The 20,992-nt window shown below is 37.1% G+C and overlaps 1 protein-coding gene across 6 annotated transcripts in view; it reads left to right on the top strand.

Moving 5' to 3' along the window:
* Positions 1-20,992, top strand: part of LOC139754717 (uncharacterized) — a 59,710-nt gene that overhangs the window by 660 nt on the left and 38,058 nt on the right. For 2 of the 6 annotated variants that reach the window (XM_071672340.1, XM_071672298.1), the window contains exons 2-4: positions 9,931-10,041; positions 15,357-15,463; positions 15,679-15,828. In XM_071672340.1, the coding sequence (XP_071528441.1) occupies positions 9,931-10,041; positions 15,357-15,463; positions 15,679-15,828 (368 nt within the window). Of the gene's footprint in view, positions 1-2,934; positions 3,019-9,930; positions 10,042-15,356; positions 15,464-15,678; positions 15,829-20,992 lie in introns of all 6 variants that reach the window. The other 4 variants (XM_071672308.1, XM_071672318.1, XM_071672351.1 and 1 more) reach the window with 4 other exon arrangements.

Raw genomic sequence — 20,992 nt, 5'->3', positions numbered from 1 at the left:
TGTTGTTTACTGTTACCATTTATAGAAGGTTGATAAGCCAGACATCCATCAAAGAATTTTTTGTATTTTGTTGGAAACACATGAACTTGCACTTTAATTTGCTGCTAACTATTTTAGTGTAAGAACAGTTTTGTCAATGGATAAACAATTCTGAGAATTTTTTATTAACTGATTAAGAGATTATAAATTGAGTGATTAGTGTTTTCTGTGGTAAGATGTTGATTTAATGGCATCACAAAAATTATTCATAGCTTTGGAAGAAATATATTTCTGGAATCCTTACTCATAGTAGAAATGAATCAGACTAACAGTGTGTGATCTGGGACATTTTGTTCATTAAATGAATTAAAAAGATAATGGTAGTGGGGAGGAGTATGAAGACCAGGGAAAATATAGGGTCTTAATTGAAAGTAGGTGATATCAGTTTAGTCTGTGAAGACCTTATCTGTCTTTCATTCAATGCTGAGATTTATCATAATTTTTAGTACTGGAACATCAATATACCAAACATTTCCATGATTTCATTATTGTGCTATTAGCCAAAAGACATTTATTTACTGATAATTACAGCAGGACCAGTGTTTATGAAGGAGGCCTGGTGCTACATCCAGTAGCAGTGAAAAGTAGACTTTTTGGTCATGTTGTAACCACCAGCAAGCAGAGCCCAGAAACTGCTTAAAAGCATAAACAATAGTCAATAGACTAGGTGGTTAATGGTCCTCAGCAGTCCACTGAGTTAATGTTAGTATATTTCTGCTGTGAGATTCTTAGAGCTTGGTTGAGGTTAAGTCAGATTTTATTAAGTTCTGTTGACATACAAGTGTTTCACCCACATTCACAATAATTAATCACATTTTCCCTTTACATATATGTACCACCAGTCTAAATCACTTCTACTATGTGTAAAGAGCCATCTGACTCCCCTTACTTCCAAATTCATGTTGTGTCTGTGGTACACCTAAAGTAAAATCTGGCCATATACCTAATTTAATGTCAAAATTCACAAATTGACATATGAAGGAAAACTCAAGAGTTAAAAGACTAAATTAATGGAACCTAATTAGGTTAGCTTGCATTTCCTTGGTTCAATATGTCAGAATATAGAAAATGGTAAGGTAATATAAGTTGGGTTGAGGAAAAGTAGGTTGTGCTCTTAATGCAATGGAAACCCTAGGGAAGTTAGCTTTAGGTATAGGATTGCTAGTTTGACTGGTATCAGCTAATCTTAGCTTTATCTTGCATAGCCTATGATGCTATCATTGGTTTTTGAACAACCTGAAAAAATTTAGATCCCCAGAAAATACGGTCAAATACAGTATTAGCCAAAAGACATGGTTCCATCCGCAGCGGGTGGAACCATGGAAGTAAAAGTGAATCATCGGGTGGGGGAGGGGGGGAAAGTTGTGGGAATGTTGAAAAATGTGTGGAAGTCAAGAACGTTGTCTTGGAAAGTAAAAGTGGGTATGTTTGAAGGACTAGTGGTTCCAACAATGTTGTATGGTTGCGAGGCGTGGGCTATAGAGTTGTGCGCAGGAGGGTGGATGTGCTGGAAATGAGATGTTTGAGGACAATATGTGGTGTGAGTTGGTTTGATCAAGTAAGTAATGAAAGGGTAAGAGAGATGTGTGGTAATATAAAGAGTGTGGTTGAGAGAGCAGAAGAGGGTGTGTTGAAATGGTTTGGTCGCATGGAGAGAATGAGTGAGGAAAAATTGACCAAGAGGATATATGTGTCAGAGGTGGAGGGAACGAGAAGTTGGAGACCAAATTGGAGGTGGAAAGATGGAGTGAAAAATATTTTGAGTGATTGGGGCCTGAACATACAGGAGGTGAAAGGCGTGCAAGCAATAGAGTGAATTGGAACAATGTGGTATACTGGGGTCAACGTGCTGTCAGTGGATTGAACCAAGGCATGTGAAGCATCTGGGGTAAACCATGGAAAGTTTTGTGGAGCCTGGATGTGGAAAGGGAGCTCTGGTTTTGGTGCATTATACATGACAGCTGTAGACTGAATGTGAACGAATGTGGCCTTTGTTGTCTTTTCTTAGTGCTACCTCGTGCACATGCGGGGGGAGGGGATTGTCATTTCATGTGTGGCGGGGTGGTGACAGGAATGAATAAGGGCAGACAGTATGAATTATGTACATGTGTATATATGTATATGTCTGTGTGTGTATATGTATGTATATGTTGAGTTATATAGGTATGTATATGTGCATGTGTGGACGTGTATGTATATGCATGTGTATGTGGATGGGTTGGGTCATTCTTTCGTCTGTTTCCTTGCGCTACCTCGCTAACATGGGAGACAGCGACAAAGTATCATAATAAAAAAAATAAGTATATGCTTTATTCACAGTAACACTTAAACTAAGGGTCCTTCATATACTTAGGCAGTGCAACTTGTGCTGATAGGATTGTTGTTGCATGATTAGCAAGAAGGTAGCATGAATGATGTGATATTCATAGTGTTTGCCTTCCAATCTCCATATCTTTACACAAGTAAAAGTGACTGAGTAGTGCATTGATTAGGGACTTTCTTAATGCCCATGTCATTGTGTCACAATTTAGTAATTTTTGATGGATAAAGTATCATAAGTAAGAGAATTTTATATACTTTTTAGTAGTGATTTATCTTATCTCAGTTTTGATAACTTGATGTTCAAGTTATTTTTAGAAGCTCATAAGTAGTAAGGATTCATATGAAGTGAAGCTTTCTCACTTAAGAACTTCCAAGAATCAGAAATGATATTTTGCATTTACTTGATTTCCAAAACCCTTTTCATGTATTTAATACTACTGAATAGGAAGTTATCTGTCCCTTTATTCTGACATACCAGAAAAATGGTTCTGCACTCCATTTGTTATTTGTTGAAGTTGGGTGAGTTGCTATACCTGATCAATCTGCTGAAAGAATATGTTGTGTTAAATGCAGGTATCAAGATGGTACATTAGTGCTGCTGCTACTGGTGCTGCTGCAGCTACTCCTACAGCTACTGCAATAGGTCCAGCAAAGTGGGTCAGCTGATCATTAAACTCAGTGAGGCAGATAAAAGAATATGCAGGACTGTCGATTTGTCATGATTACCCACAATGTGTGAATGTACAGTAACATGATTAGTGTGCTTACTTTTATATGGATTTTGTTTGCATAAGCTTAGTAATTATAATAGTATGAGAACACATTGAATAGCTTTTCCTGCCAGAATTCTGGTATCTCAAAGAAATGATAAATTCAGTCCTGGATAATCAGTATTATAGTGTTTGTGAAGTTATTTAAGGCAAAACCTGCTAGGACTGATATTGTTGCATGGTGTCATTGTGTTGTGATCTGGTGAATTTTGTCTTTAACATCTTTTTTGCTTGAGCTGGAGTAGTTTTAGAATTTTAAATGCCTATGTCATGAATATTCATGAGACAGGGACTAAGACATCTTGCACACTACAGTGTTGAGAATTTTTAGTTCATGTTAGATACAGTGTTAGGGGCAGAAGTCCAAATAACCCACAACATTGCTTTTAAAGTCTGCTGTATCACAGAGAAGTCTTACATATATGTAAGTGTGCATATGCCGTACATGTGTATTGTATGAGTTTTTAAGACCAAATGTTTAGGCATAAGTTGGGGGTCAACCTATACATGGGCAAAAGTTTTGTTAGGTTGAAATCCTTGCATGATGGGAAGGGCTAAGAGCAACTTTTACCTTCAGAACTGAAAAATATTTACCAGTTACTGCCATTAAACAATGGAAATGTAAAGTATGTACCAATTAGCTGTGCACCCCCTTCAGCAGATGAAGCTAACTTACTTTACAACATGCTTTCAATAGTCTGTGTTGAAGGTCTTAGTTTGGCTGACTTGTCATATCATATATGGTATTATAGTACCCATGGATCTACTAAAAATTCCGGTATTGAAAAACCTTTTTGATGTTTCACATGACCTATGGAACTCAATAACCTTGTCATCAAGTTCATGTGGAAGAAGCTGTGATATTTTCATTCATTGTCTCGGTTAGAAATAATTTCTTTTCATAAATCTTGTGCACCAACCATGGCTCACCTTAAACTCTGTGATGCCTAATTTCCTTGCTAGTTTCAAGGCAAAGATTCGAATTGATCCTCGGGAAACACTGTATCCATTCTGTTAGTTTTGAGTGACATACTTTGCCACTTCAACTTTCAACTGTGGCCACTTATTACACTTTCCTCTGTTAGCTATTTGTTTTTCAGCATATGCTTAAGTTGTGCAGAGAGCTTTCTCCAGTCTCTTAATGTTTTTTTTTGGATACCTTAAGTTTCCTTGCTGCAGCACAGTTGTTAGTCTGCTCTGCATATTCATTCACCTAGAGCTTGAACCTTTCTGTGAACTGGTTTCTTGAATCCATGCTGAAGAGAATATGGGTCAAGGCATTTGGTCTATTTTTGTCAGGAGAGTCATGCAAATACCTGCACCAGTATTTGTTTGGTGTCTATGTAATGAGAAAAGATAATACTTACAAATTTAAGGTACTGTAACATTGTATTATACAAAGATTTGTCATGTTTCTGGAAAATAAGAAACAAGAAAATATGAGTATAGACACTTTCAGCATATGGGAAAATTGAAAGCTGCTTAGAAAATGCCGATGCAAAGGCAAAGCCTCTGCAACCAGATCTCTGCCATATACAAGTAGTTTCATATAATATGAGCTGTATACAAGTAGTTTCATATAATGTGAGCTGTATACAAGTAGTTCCAGTGCAGTAATCTTTAACTTCCATGATGATTATTGCGAACATTGCATGATGAATGAATACACACCTTAAGAGAACCAGGAACTTAAGCTCACTTTTTGATTTTTGACTCGAGAAGAGTATTGTGTATTTTCATAATTTTCAGTAGAAGTGTGAGCTATATACAAATAACAGAAGATTTCAATGCTTGGTTTTCTGTTTTGAACCAGTCAGAAGATTATTTTATTAAAGTTGAAATCTAGAGGAATTTTTGACCAAGATTAGAGAGTACTGAAATATGAATGTAATGAATGTAATTTGCATGATGAATGAATACACACCTTCAGAGAACCAGGAACTTAAGCTCACTTTTTGATTTTTGACTCGAGAAGAGTATTGTGTATTTTCATAATTTTCAGTAGAAGTATGAGCTATATACAAATAACAGAAGATTTCAATGCTTGGTTTTCTGTTTTGAACCAGTCAGAATATTATTTTATTAAAGTTGAAATCTAGAGGAATTTTTGACCAAAATTAGAGAGTACTGAAATATGAATGTAGTCTTTGGATTTCACTGACATTCATTTAGAAGCAGATGAATGCAAGGGAGTACACTTTAATAATATTGTGCTACTTCGATGTGATGTGTTCGTTCCAATATTTTGCTTTTTATATTCATATCTTTTGCATTAGCTTGTGAATGAGATTCTGTGTACTTTGCTTTAGTTGCATGATCTACAGACTGTTATAGGATACTTTGATTCTTTACTCTGTATATTAAGCTCAAAAATCATGTAATTTGTGTGGTACTTTTTCATGGATTAAGCTTTGCTAGGAAAAATGTATTTGTGTATTGTGTTTAAAAGATATAAGTAAAGAGCATTTCATGTTCCTCCTAATTATTGCAGGCCTGCCTTGTCAAATTTATTCTCTCTGTAGGATTATGGCCACTTTATAAGATGCCATGAATTTCAATACTATAGGCTTCCTAGACTGCATATTTTGCTACCACACTAGGCAACCCAAAGTGAATCTTGCATTATGTCCTATCGCTTCTTTGCTTGAGACACCACCCATTTACTTCAAAGGCCAACAAAGGAACAGTTGTCGTTCTAAAATGGTTCTGCCACCTGTAGACTTTTTGATAGAGCAGTGCAGATTTTTTATCAAGTTGGCTATCATATAGTGATATCATTGCATGAATGTGTTGTGGATTATATATGTTGAGTTAGGGAACAAATGGAAAGTAATAATGAAAGAGAGGATTTCCAGCCACCCACTCCTGCCCCACTGAGTTGCCTTCCACAATATGCTGGAAATATGTGGGCAGAAATATGTAGGAAGAGAGGAAAGTGATTGGTTCTCAGTGAATGTAGGTTTGTGGCAGGGGTGTGTGAAGTCTCCATGGTTGTTTAATTTGTTTATGGATGGGGTTGTTAGGGAGGTAAATGCAAGAGTTTTGGAAAGAGGGGCAAATATGCAGTCTGTTGTGGATGAGAGAGCTTGGGAAGTGAGTCACTTGTTGTTCGCTGATGATACAGCGCTGGTGGCTGATTCATGTGAGAAACTGCAGAAGCTGGTGACTGAGTTTGGTAAAGTGTGTGAAAGAAGAAAGTTAAGAGTAAATGTGAATAAGAGCAAGGTTATTAGGTACAGTAGGGTTGAGGGTCAAGTCAATAGGGAGGTAAGTTTGAATGGAGAAAAACTGGAGGACGTAAAGTGTTTTAGATGTTTGGGAGTGGATCTGGTAGCGGATGGAACCATGGAAGCGGAAGTGGATCATAGGGTGGGGGAGGGGGTGAAAATCCTGGGAGCCTTGAGGAATGTGTGGAAGTCGAGAACATTATCTCGGAAAGCAAAAACGGGTATGTTTGAAAGAATAGTGGTTCCAACAAGATTGTATGGTTGCGAGGCGTGGGCTATGGATAGAGTTGTGCGCAGGAGGATGGATGTGCTGGAAATGAGATGTTTGAGGACAATGTGTGGTGTGAGGTGGTTTGATCGAGTAAGTAACGTAAGGGTAAGAGAGATGTGTGGAAATAAATAGAGCGTGGTTGAGAGAGCAGAAGAGGGTGTTTTGAAATGGTTTGGGCACATGGAGAGAATGAGTGAGGAAAGATTGACCAAGAGGATATATGTGTCGGAGGTGGAGGGAACGAGGAGAAGTAGGAGACCAAATTGGAGGTGGAAAGATGGAGTGAAAAAGATTTTGTGTGATCGGGGCCTGAACATGCAGGAGGGTGAAAGGAGGGCAAGGAATAGAGTGAATTGGAGCGATGTGGTATACCGGGGTTGACGTGCTGTCAGTGGATTGAATCGGGGCATGTGAAGCGTCTGGGGTAAACCATGGAAAGCTGTGTAGGTATGTATATTTTGCGTGTGTGGACGTATGTAATACATGTGTATGGGGGTGGGTTGGGCCATTTCTTTCGTCTGTTTCCTTGCGCTACCTCGCAAACGCGGGAGACAGCGACAAAGCAAAAAAAAAAAAAAAAAAAAGGTTTAGACACAGTTTTTGTTCAAAGAAACAATAAACATATGCGCATCTAATCCATTGGTTACTGAATTTTGTTTACTTGGTTATACACTTGTGGGGGGGCTTGTGATGGGATTATGTTCATTCTTGGACGACCTCACACAAGTCGACAGTAAAATGTCCATTCAGTTTCAGACTACAAACTGTTTGTTCTTTGAATGTATATATGGGTTTGTTCTTAGCCATGATTGTAATGCTATAGTTTGGAGTGCTGTAGGCCTTAATCATGGCTTTGGTATCTTACAGTATATTTTGAGTTCTCAGCTGATGTATGATTCCACATCTTATACATGTATGTCAATAGCATCCTAAAAACTGATGGAAAAAATATCATGCATCACACTCACTTATAAATCTTTAAAGAATGAGTAATTTCATCATCATTGCATGACGGCAGGCTTACACTGCGACTGTTGTAAACAGTTTTACAAAAGAATCTCTTTTTTATGAAAACGTAAGTTTTGCATTTACATGAATAGTAGTTTGTCTCTCTAAATGGTATGTAGTTATGTAAACTGTTTATATAAAATGAAAAATATGTGTAAATTCTATAAAAGATATGCAAGTGATACTCTTGCGATATGTAAAATCATGCCTGTCAGAAAAAATCTAAAGCTCTTTAAATGTTTATGTGTATTTTGAACAAAACAGCATTTAGAAAAATATCCTAATCATCATATATAATCAAGGAGGATCTGTGTATCTCTCCAGGGTGCCTACACCCAGCACTTACCACCCTGCCACACCAATACAGAGGAAAGTGCCTTGATCTTATGGGCATTTTTCTACACATATATATGATATAAAGACATTCTGAACAGGGGAAATTTTTTTTTTCATATGCTTGGGTGAGTAACTCAAGGGATGAAATAAGCAGTGATGGGACTAAGACATCTTCATTTGTTACTGATCAAATTCGTATATTAATCACTGTTTATGGGTTCATCCAGCCAATATCCTCACATGATACACTCAATTGAATCAGGAAGGATACTCTTTTAAATCTGTGGAGATAGTTGTTCCAGGAGATCCTTTTTCAAATCTGGAAGCATTGTTTTGTTTGTAACATAATTACCTCTCATTTGCAATAAGTTGCAAACTTTTCTTGTCAAAGTTATATTTGAATATTGATAATGTATATTAAGATTTCTAATGGAGCATCTGAGAGCATTAATGTGAATGTTTGTCATAACTGGAAGATAGCAGCTTCATATATGTAATACCATGTATACAGATTATTCCATTAATTTACTGTACGGTAAACCCACGATTTAATGGACTAATAATTATTAGGGAGAAGAGGTGTACATTAATGCTGATAGCCTGTTAAAGTGAGGATGTAACGTATGGGCCATTTTTTAGTACAATATAAAGTTCACATACTTTTTTTAACTCTTCTGTCACTTGATGCCATTTTGAATTGTAAGGATTGCAAAATTATTTTATGAATAAAGTCACAATTTTCTGTATACAACCTGACCGCACAGTAGCTTTAGGCAGACTGAGAACAAAACAAAGCGAGTATATCCCATATGACCTAAAACAAGCGCAATATGAAATGTATATGGTGTGGCGTTTGATATTTTTGAATTTTAGGAAATTTTCTTTCGATTGTTATTGATATATTATTATTTGCCTGGTCTGTTAGACCCAAAATCCGTCATATTGAGGGTTCACTTTTTTTTGACATTCTGAATTTTCAGGTACCATAGTCAGTCTCTCCCCATTGATTTTCATTTCATAATGCTGAGATGAACCTGTTATCTAGAGGCTTTCCTCACTATATGATGTGATATAGCATTTCCCTGTAAGGAATCAAGGGTCATTCTGTCATGACAATTAATGTGTATCCATAGATCCAACTTTTTTTATTCAGTATGGGATAACTCGCTTATTTATCCTTCTTGACATTTGTTGGTATCCTTAGGAATGATCATCCTGTGTTTAGAGAAAACCAGGTTAAATGGAGAGGCTGCTTTTATATTGTTGATTGGATAGTCATTCTTATTCCCCTGGTTATATTTTGTTGGTAGTCTTTGGGAACTCAACCTCTTTCAGTGTTTGCTGCTGGGGTAGGTGGTTGATTTACAAGGTTAGGGATTATTGTATACCTCATGTTTTGTGTGCCAAGTAGGTCTTGCCTGATCTCTTCTCCATATATTCATTAGAAATGTAGTGCAGGGCATTTCAGTTAGTGGTCCTTTGGAAATGCTAACCACGGAACCAGAGAAAATAGTTTCTTCATCATAGCAAAAGTTTTTATGTGACAATGTGAAATGTATTATTGAATGAATGTGGTATATTGATGATGCTATTAATAAATAAATGAGCCATTCATATGGACTTAACCATCACCTGTTATACTGATATAGATGGAAATCTTGTAAAGTGCAAATTTTGCTCCAAAATATGTTTAGGAATAAGTGATAATTATTATTGCTATAGTTAAGCAAGTTTTATTGATTGTACAATAATCAGTTAAGTTTTGCTTAATATTTTCATTTAGGTAAGTTCAATGTGAATTCATTTGGGTAGTTACCTTGAAGTACTAACTATATATCTTATGCATTATTGATTTTCATACTAATGTTTGTGTACATAGTTTGCTGTCATGTGGAGTTTCATCATGATCTGTTGTTTTTTTATTAAACCTGTACTAAATTGGCAATGTCCCTGCCAGCTAACAGCAGACATGGTGCAAAATCAGCCACGATGACGCCCGAGACCCGAGTGCCTCCTCTTCTAGTTAAACGAGACAGTCAGAGTGGTAGGATAATGCGCAACGGAAAGAGTAAGCAGTGTTGCAGAGTTATCACTGTAGTTTCATTTTTTGCACAATAGTCAGTTACATCACTTTTAATGCATGTATGAGCAGCACCATTAGCAGTTTTTTAAACATACCTCTCACTTTCCATCACATTTCATGAATCTTCTTGAGCCACTTGGCTAACTTAGAGGTGGAGAATACACATCTGATTATGTCATAGTCATGCCAAATGCACTTAAAGACATATCTCTAAAGTGTTCTGAGAGTGGCATAAAATGTCTAGATGAAAATAATGTAAGTATCAACAGTCAAGCTGTAATCAACTTTTGCAACTAGCTGTGACTTCAATGCATCTCAGTCTCCTCCAACTCGGCTAACAGACAGCCAGTCTCTGAGATGTCATTGGTTAGCAAGGAGGTAGTACCCTGCACTCTGGTTAGAGCTGAAATTATCTATAGATACATTTCCCATCTTTCAAATAACCTTTTTGTACAGACAGGGAGGAAGTTTAACTATTGTGGGACCTCATCTCTAGAACTTTCTTTACTATCATACAACTATATAAGCTTATGTATATTGTCTGCATTCACAGTTCTATTGCTTACTCCATTCATATTACAACTTTGATACTGCAGAAGTACTTCTTTACATATTTTATTTTTATTTATTATACTTTGTCGCTGTCTCCCGCGTTAGCGAGGTAGCGCAAGGAAACAGACAAAAGAATGGCCCAACCCACCCACATACACATGTATATACATACATGTCCACACACAGCACGTATACATATCTATACATCTCAACGTATACATATATATACACACACAGATATATACATATATACACATGTACATGATTCATACTGTCTGCCCTTATTCATTCCCATCGCCACCCCGCCACACATGGAATGAAAACCCCCTCCCCCCGCATGTGCGTGAGGTAGCGCTAGGAAAAGACAACAAATGCCACATTCATTCACTTTTAGTCTAGCTGTCATGTATAAAGCACCGAAACCACAGCTCCCTTTCCACATCCAGGCCCCACAAAACTTTCCATGGTTTACCCCAGACGTTTCACATGCCCTGGTTCAATCCATTGACAGCACGTAGACCCCGGTATACCACATCGTTCCAATTCACTCTATTGCTTGCACGCCTTTCACCCTCCTGCATGTTCAGGCCCCGATCACTCAAAATATTTTTCACTCCATCTTTCCACCTCCAATTTGGTCTCCCACTTCTCCTCGTTCCCTCCACCTCTGACACATATATCCTCTTTGTCAGTCTTTCCTCACTCATTCTCTCCATGTGACCAAACCATTTCAAAACACCCTCTTCTGCTCTCTCAACCACACTCTTTTTATTACCGCATGTTTCTCTTACCCTTTCATTACTTACTCGATCAAACCACCTCACACCACATAATGTCCTCAAACATCTCATTTCCAGCACATCCACCCTCCTGCGCACAACTCTATCCATAGCCCATGCCTCGCAACCATACAACATTGTTGGAACCACTATTCCTTCAAACATAGCCATTTTTGCTTTCCGAGATAATGTTCTCGACTTCCAAACATTCTTCAAGGCTCCTAAAATTTTCGCCTTGTCCCCCACCCTATGATTCACTTCCGCTTCCATGGTTCCATCCGCTGCCAGATCCACTCCCAGATATCTAAAACACTTTACTTCCTCCAGTTTTTCTCCATTCAAACTTACCTCCCAATTGACTTGACCCTCAACCCTACTGTACTTAATAACCTTGCTCTTATTCACATTTACTCTTAACTTTCTTCTTTCACACACTTTACCAAACTCAGTCACCAGCTTCTGCAGTTTCTCACATGAATCAGCCACCAGCGCTGTATCATCAGCGAACAACAACTGACTCACCTCCCAAGCTCTCTCATCCACAACAGACTGCATACTTGCCCCTCTTTCCAGAACTCTTGCATTCACCTCCCTAACAACCCCATCCATAATCAAATTAAACAACCATGGAGACATCACACACCCCTGCTGCAAACCTACATTCACTGAGAACCAATCACTTTCCTCTCTTCCTACATGTACACATGCCTTACATCCTGGATAAAAACTTTTCACTGCTTCTAACAACTTGCCTCCCACACCATATATTCTTAATACCTTCCACAGAGCATCTCTATTAACTCTATCATATGCCTTCTCCAGATCCGTAAATGCTACATACAAATCCATATTTTATTTATTTATATTTACATATTTCATAGAATTATTCACTGTCAGCATTTTCAAACTGACATAGAGACTTGAAGGTTGTAAAATCTCTTTCTCTAAGTGTGGTTATTAAACCTGTGATGCATATTCCAATCTAGGTCTTAGTTTAGAACAATTTATAGATTAATTCCCTATCCAGGTACACATGATAAAAAAAAGGATCTTTCCAGATGGGTCTGATGAATTTTGAAATGATCAGCATGACTAGAGTTGTCCTGGTAGGGTTTGTGAGCACAAATGGGAGACAGATTTGTTAATAATTATGGTAGCCTCACTTTATAGTTATTACTGTTGAAATATGAACTCAATCTAACATTTTTCATAAGAAATGACGGTTAGTGTTGCAAGCATTCGATACATTGTGGTATTATGAACTAGGACTACTTGTGTATTTTGTGAGGCCAGACCAGTGGGCATCATACTTTTTGTAAAGTATTTTCAGTACTTTAGCACAAATTAGATATTACCTGTGAACAGCTTGCTTACATAATCATTTTCTGTGGTAATAGGTTGAATTCTGTGCTGATCTCCCAAGTTCCTTTTCAAACAGATTTCTGTAGCTTGTTTCATTTTATACTTTCAGTGTGTGCCATCTTCATTACTTTTTAACTTGTGTTTACGTGGGTTAAACTTCTGCACCTGACCAACTCTAGAGTTTATCCGAGTCCTGTTGTTAGCTGATGCAATCCTTGTCATTCCTTTATTTCTCAAGACTTAAGTATCATTTACAAGCTTATCTAAGTATAGATCCATTCTTCCTGGCAAGTCATTGACATATATTAAGAATAAAAAGAGCTTAAAACTGATCCCTGTGACATACATCATGTTACCCCTACACATTTAGAAAAGGCCCTCTTGACATGTGTCCTCTGTTCCTCTCCACTAAGATTATTTTTGGTCTTTTGATGGAGCATCCCCCTTATGCTTGCAAGAAAATCAAGCTTCTTACTAACTTCTTGTGTAGGATCGCATCAATTGCTCTCTGGTAATCCAAGAGCACAATCTATCCCTCTAATATTATTCTTTAAAAGTTGACTGTCAAAAAAGTCTATAAGATTTGTTATGCATAACCTCTTTTTTCTGTACCTATGTTGCCTCTCATTTGAGAAGTTTTTCTTTTGTAAGTAATTATCCATTTGCTTTTTAATTGTTTAATCTAGTGTTTTACAGAATATACTCATCAGAAATCCTGGCCCAGAATTCAATCCAATTTCCTAATTTTCTTCTTAAAACTAGGCATAACTTGTTCTCTCTCACTCACTTGACACCACACTTTTATCCAAGGATTTTTTGATATTTAATGAGTTGTCAAGTAACCTGCACACTCTTTGAACACATGGAGAGATCTCATCAGGTTGATGCACCTTATATGGATGACAACCTTTCAATACCCTGCATATGTGTCTTTTCTAACTGGTTCAGTGATTCCCAATTCTATTTCATTAGCATGGTGGTTATGATGTCTTCTACTGTGAATCCCTTAACTGTGAGGTATGAGAGAATTTCTTTGATCTCTTGGGATTAGAAGCCTCTAACCTTCTAGTAAAGTCATTGCCTCTTACCCTTCTCTAACAACCCAAACAGCAAAAGCAACTAAAGTCTTCACCAGTCAGCACCCTGTGATGATATCATTATTCTGCCTTTGTCTGGCTGACTACCACATAATTTTCAGGATCTCCAAGCCCCTCAAAGGTATCCAGACTTTCCTGTCTTTGTTGGCTTTTACCATTTAGGACCAAAGTTTTGTCATATAACCAACCATGAGGAGGCGAACTGACCTCTATTACCCTCATGTGAATACATCCTGCATGGAAGCTAAACTTTTTCCAAATATCTCCTTGCCCCTGAAGGATGTTCAGTGTCAAAAGTGGGTTAGAGGATTTAAATCTGCTAGAATGCTTGTAGCAATGGCCTTTTTATGATATTCTTTGTTTGAAAGAAAAAATAATGTGGGTTTGGTTTGTATCTGCCATATGAGACATGAATAAACAGGGGCAAAACTTTGTTATTTGCTTGGACTATCAAATAGCTGTGTAGGATCTGTGACCTAGAACCACAGGTCTTTCCCAGTGGAGTACAGACCTAATTCTTAATTCACTCAAGTATTGGAAGTATCAGATTCAGCACCTTTTGTACATTAGACAAACTTTGGTGATGGCCTTACATTTCTTAGCACCTGTGGCACCAGAACTTAAAAGATGCTTTGTTGGCATGGTGCAAGGGACAAAACACATGCAGTATACAATGTAATGAAGTACAAAAGACTGCAGCACCCCGTGGCTGTAGATTATATCCGCATGTGTACACGCATTTCTCACATGGTGCTAGCAATGTCATGCCATCATAATGCCTTCCCAGTGATGATCTTATTCTTCTAAACTTAAACCTGTTCAGATTTAAAAAAAGGTGTAAATGGATCTTACATATTGTTCTAAAAATGAAGTATATCAGATACACATAAATCGAAAGGTCCCTCTTTAGACACTTTGGGGTACCAGTTTCATCACAATGTGACTTGAAGAGTCTAATTATGTGTGTGCCAGAGCATGCAAAACAGAAAAGATGGAAATCATGAAATTAATGCAAGAAATTAATACAAAAATGTTAGTGTGATGCCACTTTTAGGCCTTTTGCTTCTGTGAATTTATGAAGTGAAGTATATGATAGTTTCACGTGTTTTGCAGTATTTGATGTTTTATATTTTTTTAAGTAACATTAAACTTGTAATAAGAAGGATCATCCCTTCCCAACAACATTATTCATCATAGGGTGAATTTTGGATTTTTTTTCTGAAATATCTCTTATAAGCTGAAAAAATAGCTGATAAGTGCTGTTTAACACAGAACCCTAGTCTAGTATAATGCAGTCTTCTTTTATTCTTAATTATTTGTTTTATTTTGTTTTAGAAGGATACATTTTGTAAATACTATACCCTATTTTAGTATGTAATGAGATGCATGATGTTTCAATAATTTTGTTAAACTGCCATTGTGAAAAAGTGATATTATGAATCTTTTGGCTCAATTTAGATCATAAGAAGACTCCTAGGGGTTCATCCAATCAGGGTTATTGATATTTCAGATATTGATGTTGGAGGCATAAAGCCCCTTGTCACCAGGACAGAAATACAGTGTGGACGACTGAGCAATGTGCGGACAACCGGTGGCAAGCCTTCCTATAAGTCACAGGTTTGGTGTTTTCTGTCATAGTCTAATAAACAGTTTATGTAGAGGATTATAATTTAAAAACACTCCTCTGCCTTTACAGTACTATACCATAATTATTGAAAAATCTTACTTGTAACGAAGTGTGATTTTGTGTTTATTTTCATAATTAAATCACAATAACACAGTTTCGAAGTTATATGAAAAGTAATGAATTTTCATCATATGTTGTTGTAAAGGAGGAGCAATATCAAGAGATACAGGAGCTTCGGCGTAGCCTGGGCGATCTGCGGGAAGAAAACTCAAGTTTGAAAACCCGAAGCAGACGCCTGGAGGAAGACTTGATACGTCGTGACCGTCAGATAGAGCAGCTGATGGATCCAGCTAAGGTTGATATGAACTGCTGTTTGAAGGGTTAAATATTTTGTATTATCTATAGTGTTGATTTCATTTAGTTGTTGCATTTTCATATATAGCCCAAAGTAAGTAATTCATAATTTTTTTTTTTTTTTTTTTATACTTTGTCGCTGTCTCCCGCGTTTGCGAGGTAGCGCAGGGAAACAGACGAAAGAAATGGCCCAACCCCCCCCCCATACACATGTACATACACACGTCCACACACGCAAATATACATACCTACACAGCTTTCCATGGTTTACCCCAGACGCTTCACATGCCCTGATTCAATCCACCGACAGCACGTCAACCCCTGTATACCACATCGCTCCAATTCACTCTATTCCTTGCCCTCCTTTCACCCTCCTGCATGTTCAGGCCCCGATCACACAAAATCTTTTTCACTCCATCTTTCCACCTCCAATTTGGTCTCCCCCTTCTCCTCGTTCCCTCCACCTCCGACACATATATCCTCTTGGTCAATCTTTCCTCACTCATTCTCTCCATGTGCCCAAACCACTTCAAAACACCCTCTTCTGCTCTCCCAACCACGCTCTTTTTATTTCCACACATCTCTCTTACCCTTACGTTACTTACTCGATCAAACCACCTCACACCACACATTGTCCTCAAACATCTCATTTCCAGCACATCCATCCTCCTGCGCACATCTCTATCCATAGCCCACGCCTCGCAACCATACAACATTGTTGGAACCACTATTCCTTCAAACATACCCATTTTTGCTTTCCGAGATAATGTTCTCGACTTCCACACATTTTTCAAGGCTCCCAAAATTTTCGCCCCCTCCCCCACCCTATGATCCACTTCCGCTTCCATGGTTCCATCCGCTGACAGATCCACTCCCAGATATCTAAAACACTTCACTTCCTCCAGTTTTTCTCCATTCAAACTCACCTCCCAATTGACTTGACCCTCACCCCTACTGTACCTAATAACCTTGCTCTTATTCACATTTACTCTTAACTCTTTCATAAGTATACATGGTTAAATTTTCATCCAGTGTTTGTAAATCCAATTAGTTATCCACTTTATCTGTCCATCTGTCCATCTTTCTTTCTCTTTGTCTGCCCATCCACTCACTTTATCTTTCCCTTCTTATTTTCCTTCTTCCTGTACTTCCTTCTACTTTCTTACTGTCTCTTACGTAGTCATACAGCCAAGTAGAAACTTTGGCTGTGTGACTACCTTTTTCTCACTCTACAGCATGGTTGCTTGTGCAGAGCTTCACCTGAATAACATGTTTATTATTCATTAGACCATATCTTAAGTCTTTCCTTGTACTGTTCTTAACTCATATCCCTCTGATACATTACTCACATAACACACTAATATTAAAGTTGAGACTGACGATGTCAAATATCTGATTACTCTTTCCTTGCTTTGGACAGGGTGTATCTCAAAAAAAGCTGTGCATCTTTAGCTTATTTTTCCACATTAAAAGGGACTTTGTTCCAATCTCCCTCCAGTCCCAGTACTCACATTCATATCTTCCAAGTACAGACAAAATTAATACATAATACATAGAATATAACAGTGCTTGCAAAATTTGGAACTTCCTTGTGCTATATGAGCTGCTGATGGATCTAGGCAATAAACATTGTCCAAAATGCTATTTGTCTTTGCTCTTATGAGTATATTTCATTATGATACTGTCTAGCCTTAACTGTGCATGGTCTTATCATCAGTTCTTTAGTTACTTTGTTTCTCAGAATGTTCAGTTAAAGAATCCAGTAGCACCTTCAATGTTCTACCTTTCCATTATGATGAAAATGATTCAGCCTGGATCAAAATTTGTTATATCTCATTTTCCATTTTTGTGAGTGTTATGCTGTCTCTTTCGTACTAGAGACATATGAAACAAGAAGTGCAAGCTTGCAGAGCAACATGATTTCTGTGTAAGAAGAGGCCAAAACCTAAGAGATACACTGCCACGCAAAGAGAAAAATATCCTTTTTCAGTAGAACCTTCAAGTCTACACCTGCCTGCTCCACAGATGTAGAAATGTAAAATATATGAAGGCATCATGTGTCAGGTTCGGTGACTTATAGAACTGACAGAGAAAAATGTTAGTAAGATGGGGTTAAAAAAAATGCAAGCAGCAAATTTTTTGCTTATTTTTAATAAATAAATCAATAAAGAAATTTGAAACATTGGCTGTAAGCACATCAGCTATAAGAACACTCAATCTAGTAAATTACAGACTGTTCAAAACTAAAATGGAGGAGAATGTGTTACTGTTGAAAATTACTGAGGAATATTGACAAACCAGAAACAGCTGTGCTGTCCATTGATCAGAAGATATCAGTTTTTGGTACAGTGGGAAAAGGGTGGATTAGAATATGGGTGTAAGTATAGATTCAAACAAGAACAATTCCTCTGCAGATAAGAGAGAGCAATTTAATGAACAAATGATGTGAGGCTTTCAGCTGGATACAATATAGGAAGCCAACAAGAAATGGTAGCACAAGTGATCTGATTTTTACAAATAATATAGTTCTGATTATAGACATTAATGATACAAAATCAGAAATCTCTGACCATAATGTGATTGAAGTCTGTAGTAACTATAGAGTTGAAATGGAGATAGGTAGACAGGATGAAATAGAAAAAAAGATGTACATATGTCAAAGAACTTCAACATCTACTCCAGCATAATAAGGTGGAACAGAGTTAATAGATCTAATGGACGATATGAAATAGGAGAGCATTCTGAACTGCAATAATGCAAAAATAAACATAGCAGTCTTCAACCATCATGTCTTTGAAATGATTGTAATTTTAGTGTCACAAAAAAGAAAAGAAAATAATAAAAGAAAGATGCTATCGGATAGAAAACATTGGATGAATAGATGAAGAGATGGAGGAAAAAGTATGATTAGGATCAAAGATGAAGTGGAACTATTAGAAGAAAGAATAAGGAATGTAGACAAGGAAATACTGAGAGTCTCATAGAAGAAAACAGAAACTAAAGGAAGAAAAAATAATGCTACACAAGGATCAAAACCCAAAAGTCCTATTTGCTTACATGAACAGAAAAAAGAACAAAAAGTCAGAAATTCGACCATTCAAGGAAGATAACAGTTATGTAAATGTTACAACAATTATTTTCAAGACAAAACTTCCAGATACGTGATAATGCCATCAAAAGCACAAAATATCCCTTCTGAAAACTGAACCCACTATATTATTTTGGCTCTAAAAACCTCCTCTCACATCCAGTCTTGCATCACCTCTCACACAGTGAAATGTTGAACTTTAGAAGACCAGAACTAAAGTTACTTCTGTCGCCATGATTATGTCATTTTGTTATTTATTGCTGAAAGGAGTATACTCTGATTAAATGTGATGTTGTTAGACACTGTGTCTTGTACATGTGAATTTAGAGTGAGGAGACCTGGGAGTGTAATTACCAAAGGAAATGCATCTACTTATCAGGATAGTCTTTCAAACAGGGAATCATATTATGGCACAAGCTTAGCATGGTTACAAGTGACATCTTGCCTGGCAACACTAGATTCACCTATTGGTTAGATTAACCTAGTATTATCAGACTTGATTTTAGTTGGAACTTAAACATTAATTCTGGAATGTATAAGATAGACTCCTTTCTTAATGCAAACCAACAGTACTCTTACCTTCAGGGTACCTGAATCAGAGAAGGAGTTCTATAGAATTATTGGTTGCTTTGGTACTGTGTGTTTGCATTAACTTCAAATTTACTTAAAAGAATGATTCTAGGTGGGTTTTCAAACTAGTTTAGCAGTTTGAATGATAAGGAACTGGAAGTTTCACATTATATAGATTGATTGATTTAATTTCCTCCAAAACTTGACAGTATTCTGGAGATCTTTGAGATCTTACAATTACATTTTTGTTTGTAATAAGATTTAGAATTAAGTGACTTATTAATTCAAAATATGGCATTGAATAATCATGAGAATGTGCATGCTTTTATCATGTTTTCTGTTATTTCTCAGTCTGAGTGTGACTAGTCATTATGAAATTTCATAAAAAAATTACAGATGCTACTGGACTTCCAGTGGGGTTACGTTCCAATAAACCCACAGTAAGTTGAGAATATCATAAGATGAAAGTACATGTAATACTGTACATCTAACCTACCGAACATTATAGTTTAGCCTAGCCTGCCTTAAATGTTCTCAGAACACTTACATTTCTCATCCACAGTTACCCTATGCAGCTCTTTCTAAAAAGTTTCTGCACCTTCATCATCGACACTTGCTGCCTCACCACTAAATTTTATGAAAATTATGACACCTTTTGAAGCAATGTAACCAACCATGACTTGCTGTAAACATTTGCATATACATAGGATCATCAGCATGCCATTTTAGTGTATCGAAAAGACATCTTGCCTTATCTTGGAATCTTGGATCATTGGTAGGCTAAGTAGTATGCGTTTCTGTATCAGGTCTTCCGTTCTTGTGTCAGATAATGTTTCCATATCATCAATTGGCCCAGCCCTTTTCTTCGTGATGATAGTGGATTTAAACTTTGCTGAAGATTTCACTACATCACTGATTGGCTTCTTATCCTTTGATATTGTTGAGATTGTCAGTTACGAAAGTCCTAACTCATGTGCGATTTTCATTACTGGCTTGCTTCCTTCTTGCTGGGCAATTGATTTTAATTTCATCTCAAGAGTAATTGCCTTCCTCCTCTTTTTTCACCAGCTTCTTTTCACCAGAGGCAGGAGACAAAGATGGGCATTTTGCAAACAAGAAGGGATGCAAAAACACAAAACACAAAATCTAAAGAAAGCTGGCAAAACAGAACACTGTAGAGTAAAGGTTGTTTACTCATGATTGCATGGCTGGCTGGAAGCTGCAGTTTGCTTCTGCTGTGCAACATCACAAGAAAGTATTGTACCACATATTGCTAGCCCGGGAAAAGATCAAAATTCGAAGTACAGTTTTTACTAAATGCATATTGCTGTCACTATCGCACCATTGTTAAGTCGAAAAATAGTAAGTCGAACCAACATAAGTCAGGGAGCATCTGTAATGACATGAACTTACTTCTCACAGCATATTTCCAGCATGACTTCCAGTATCGTAGAGCATTAATCAATACTCCTAATAAGTGATGTGATTTTCAATTGTTTCTCACCCC

Source organism: Panulirus ornatus, chromosome 2 (genome assembly GCF_036320965.1).
Source record: "Panulirus ornatus isolate Po-2019 chromosome 2, ASM3632096v1, whole genome shotgun sequence".
Taxonomy (NCBI): domain Eukaryota; kingdom Metazoa; phylum Arthropoda; class Malacostraca; order Decapoda; family Palinuridae; genus Panulirus; species Panulirus ornatus.
Note: the sequence above shows the minus strand (reverse complement) of the source record. Positions and strands in the feature narration are given on the sequence as shown.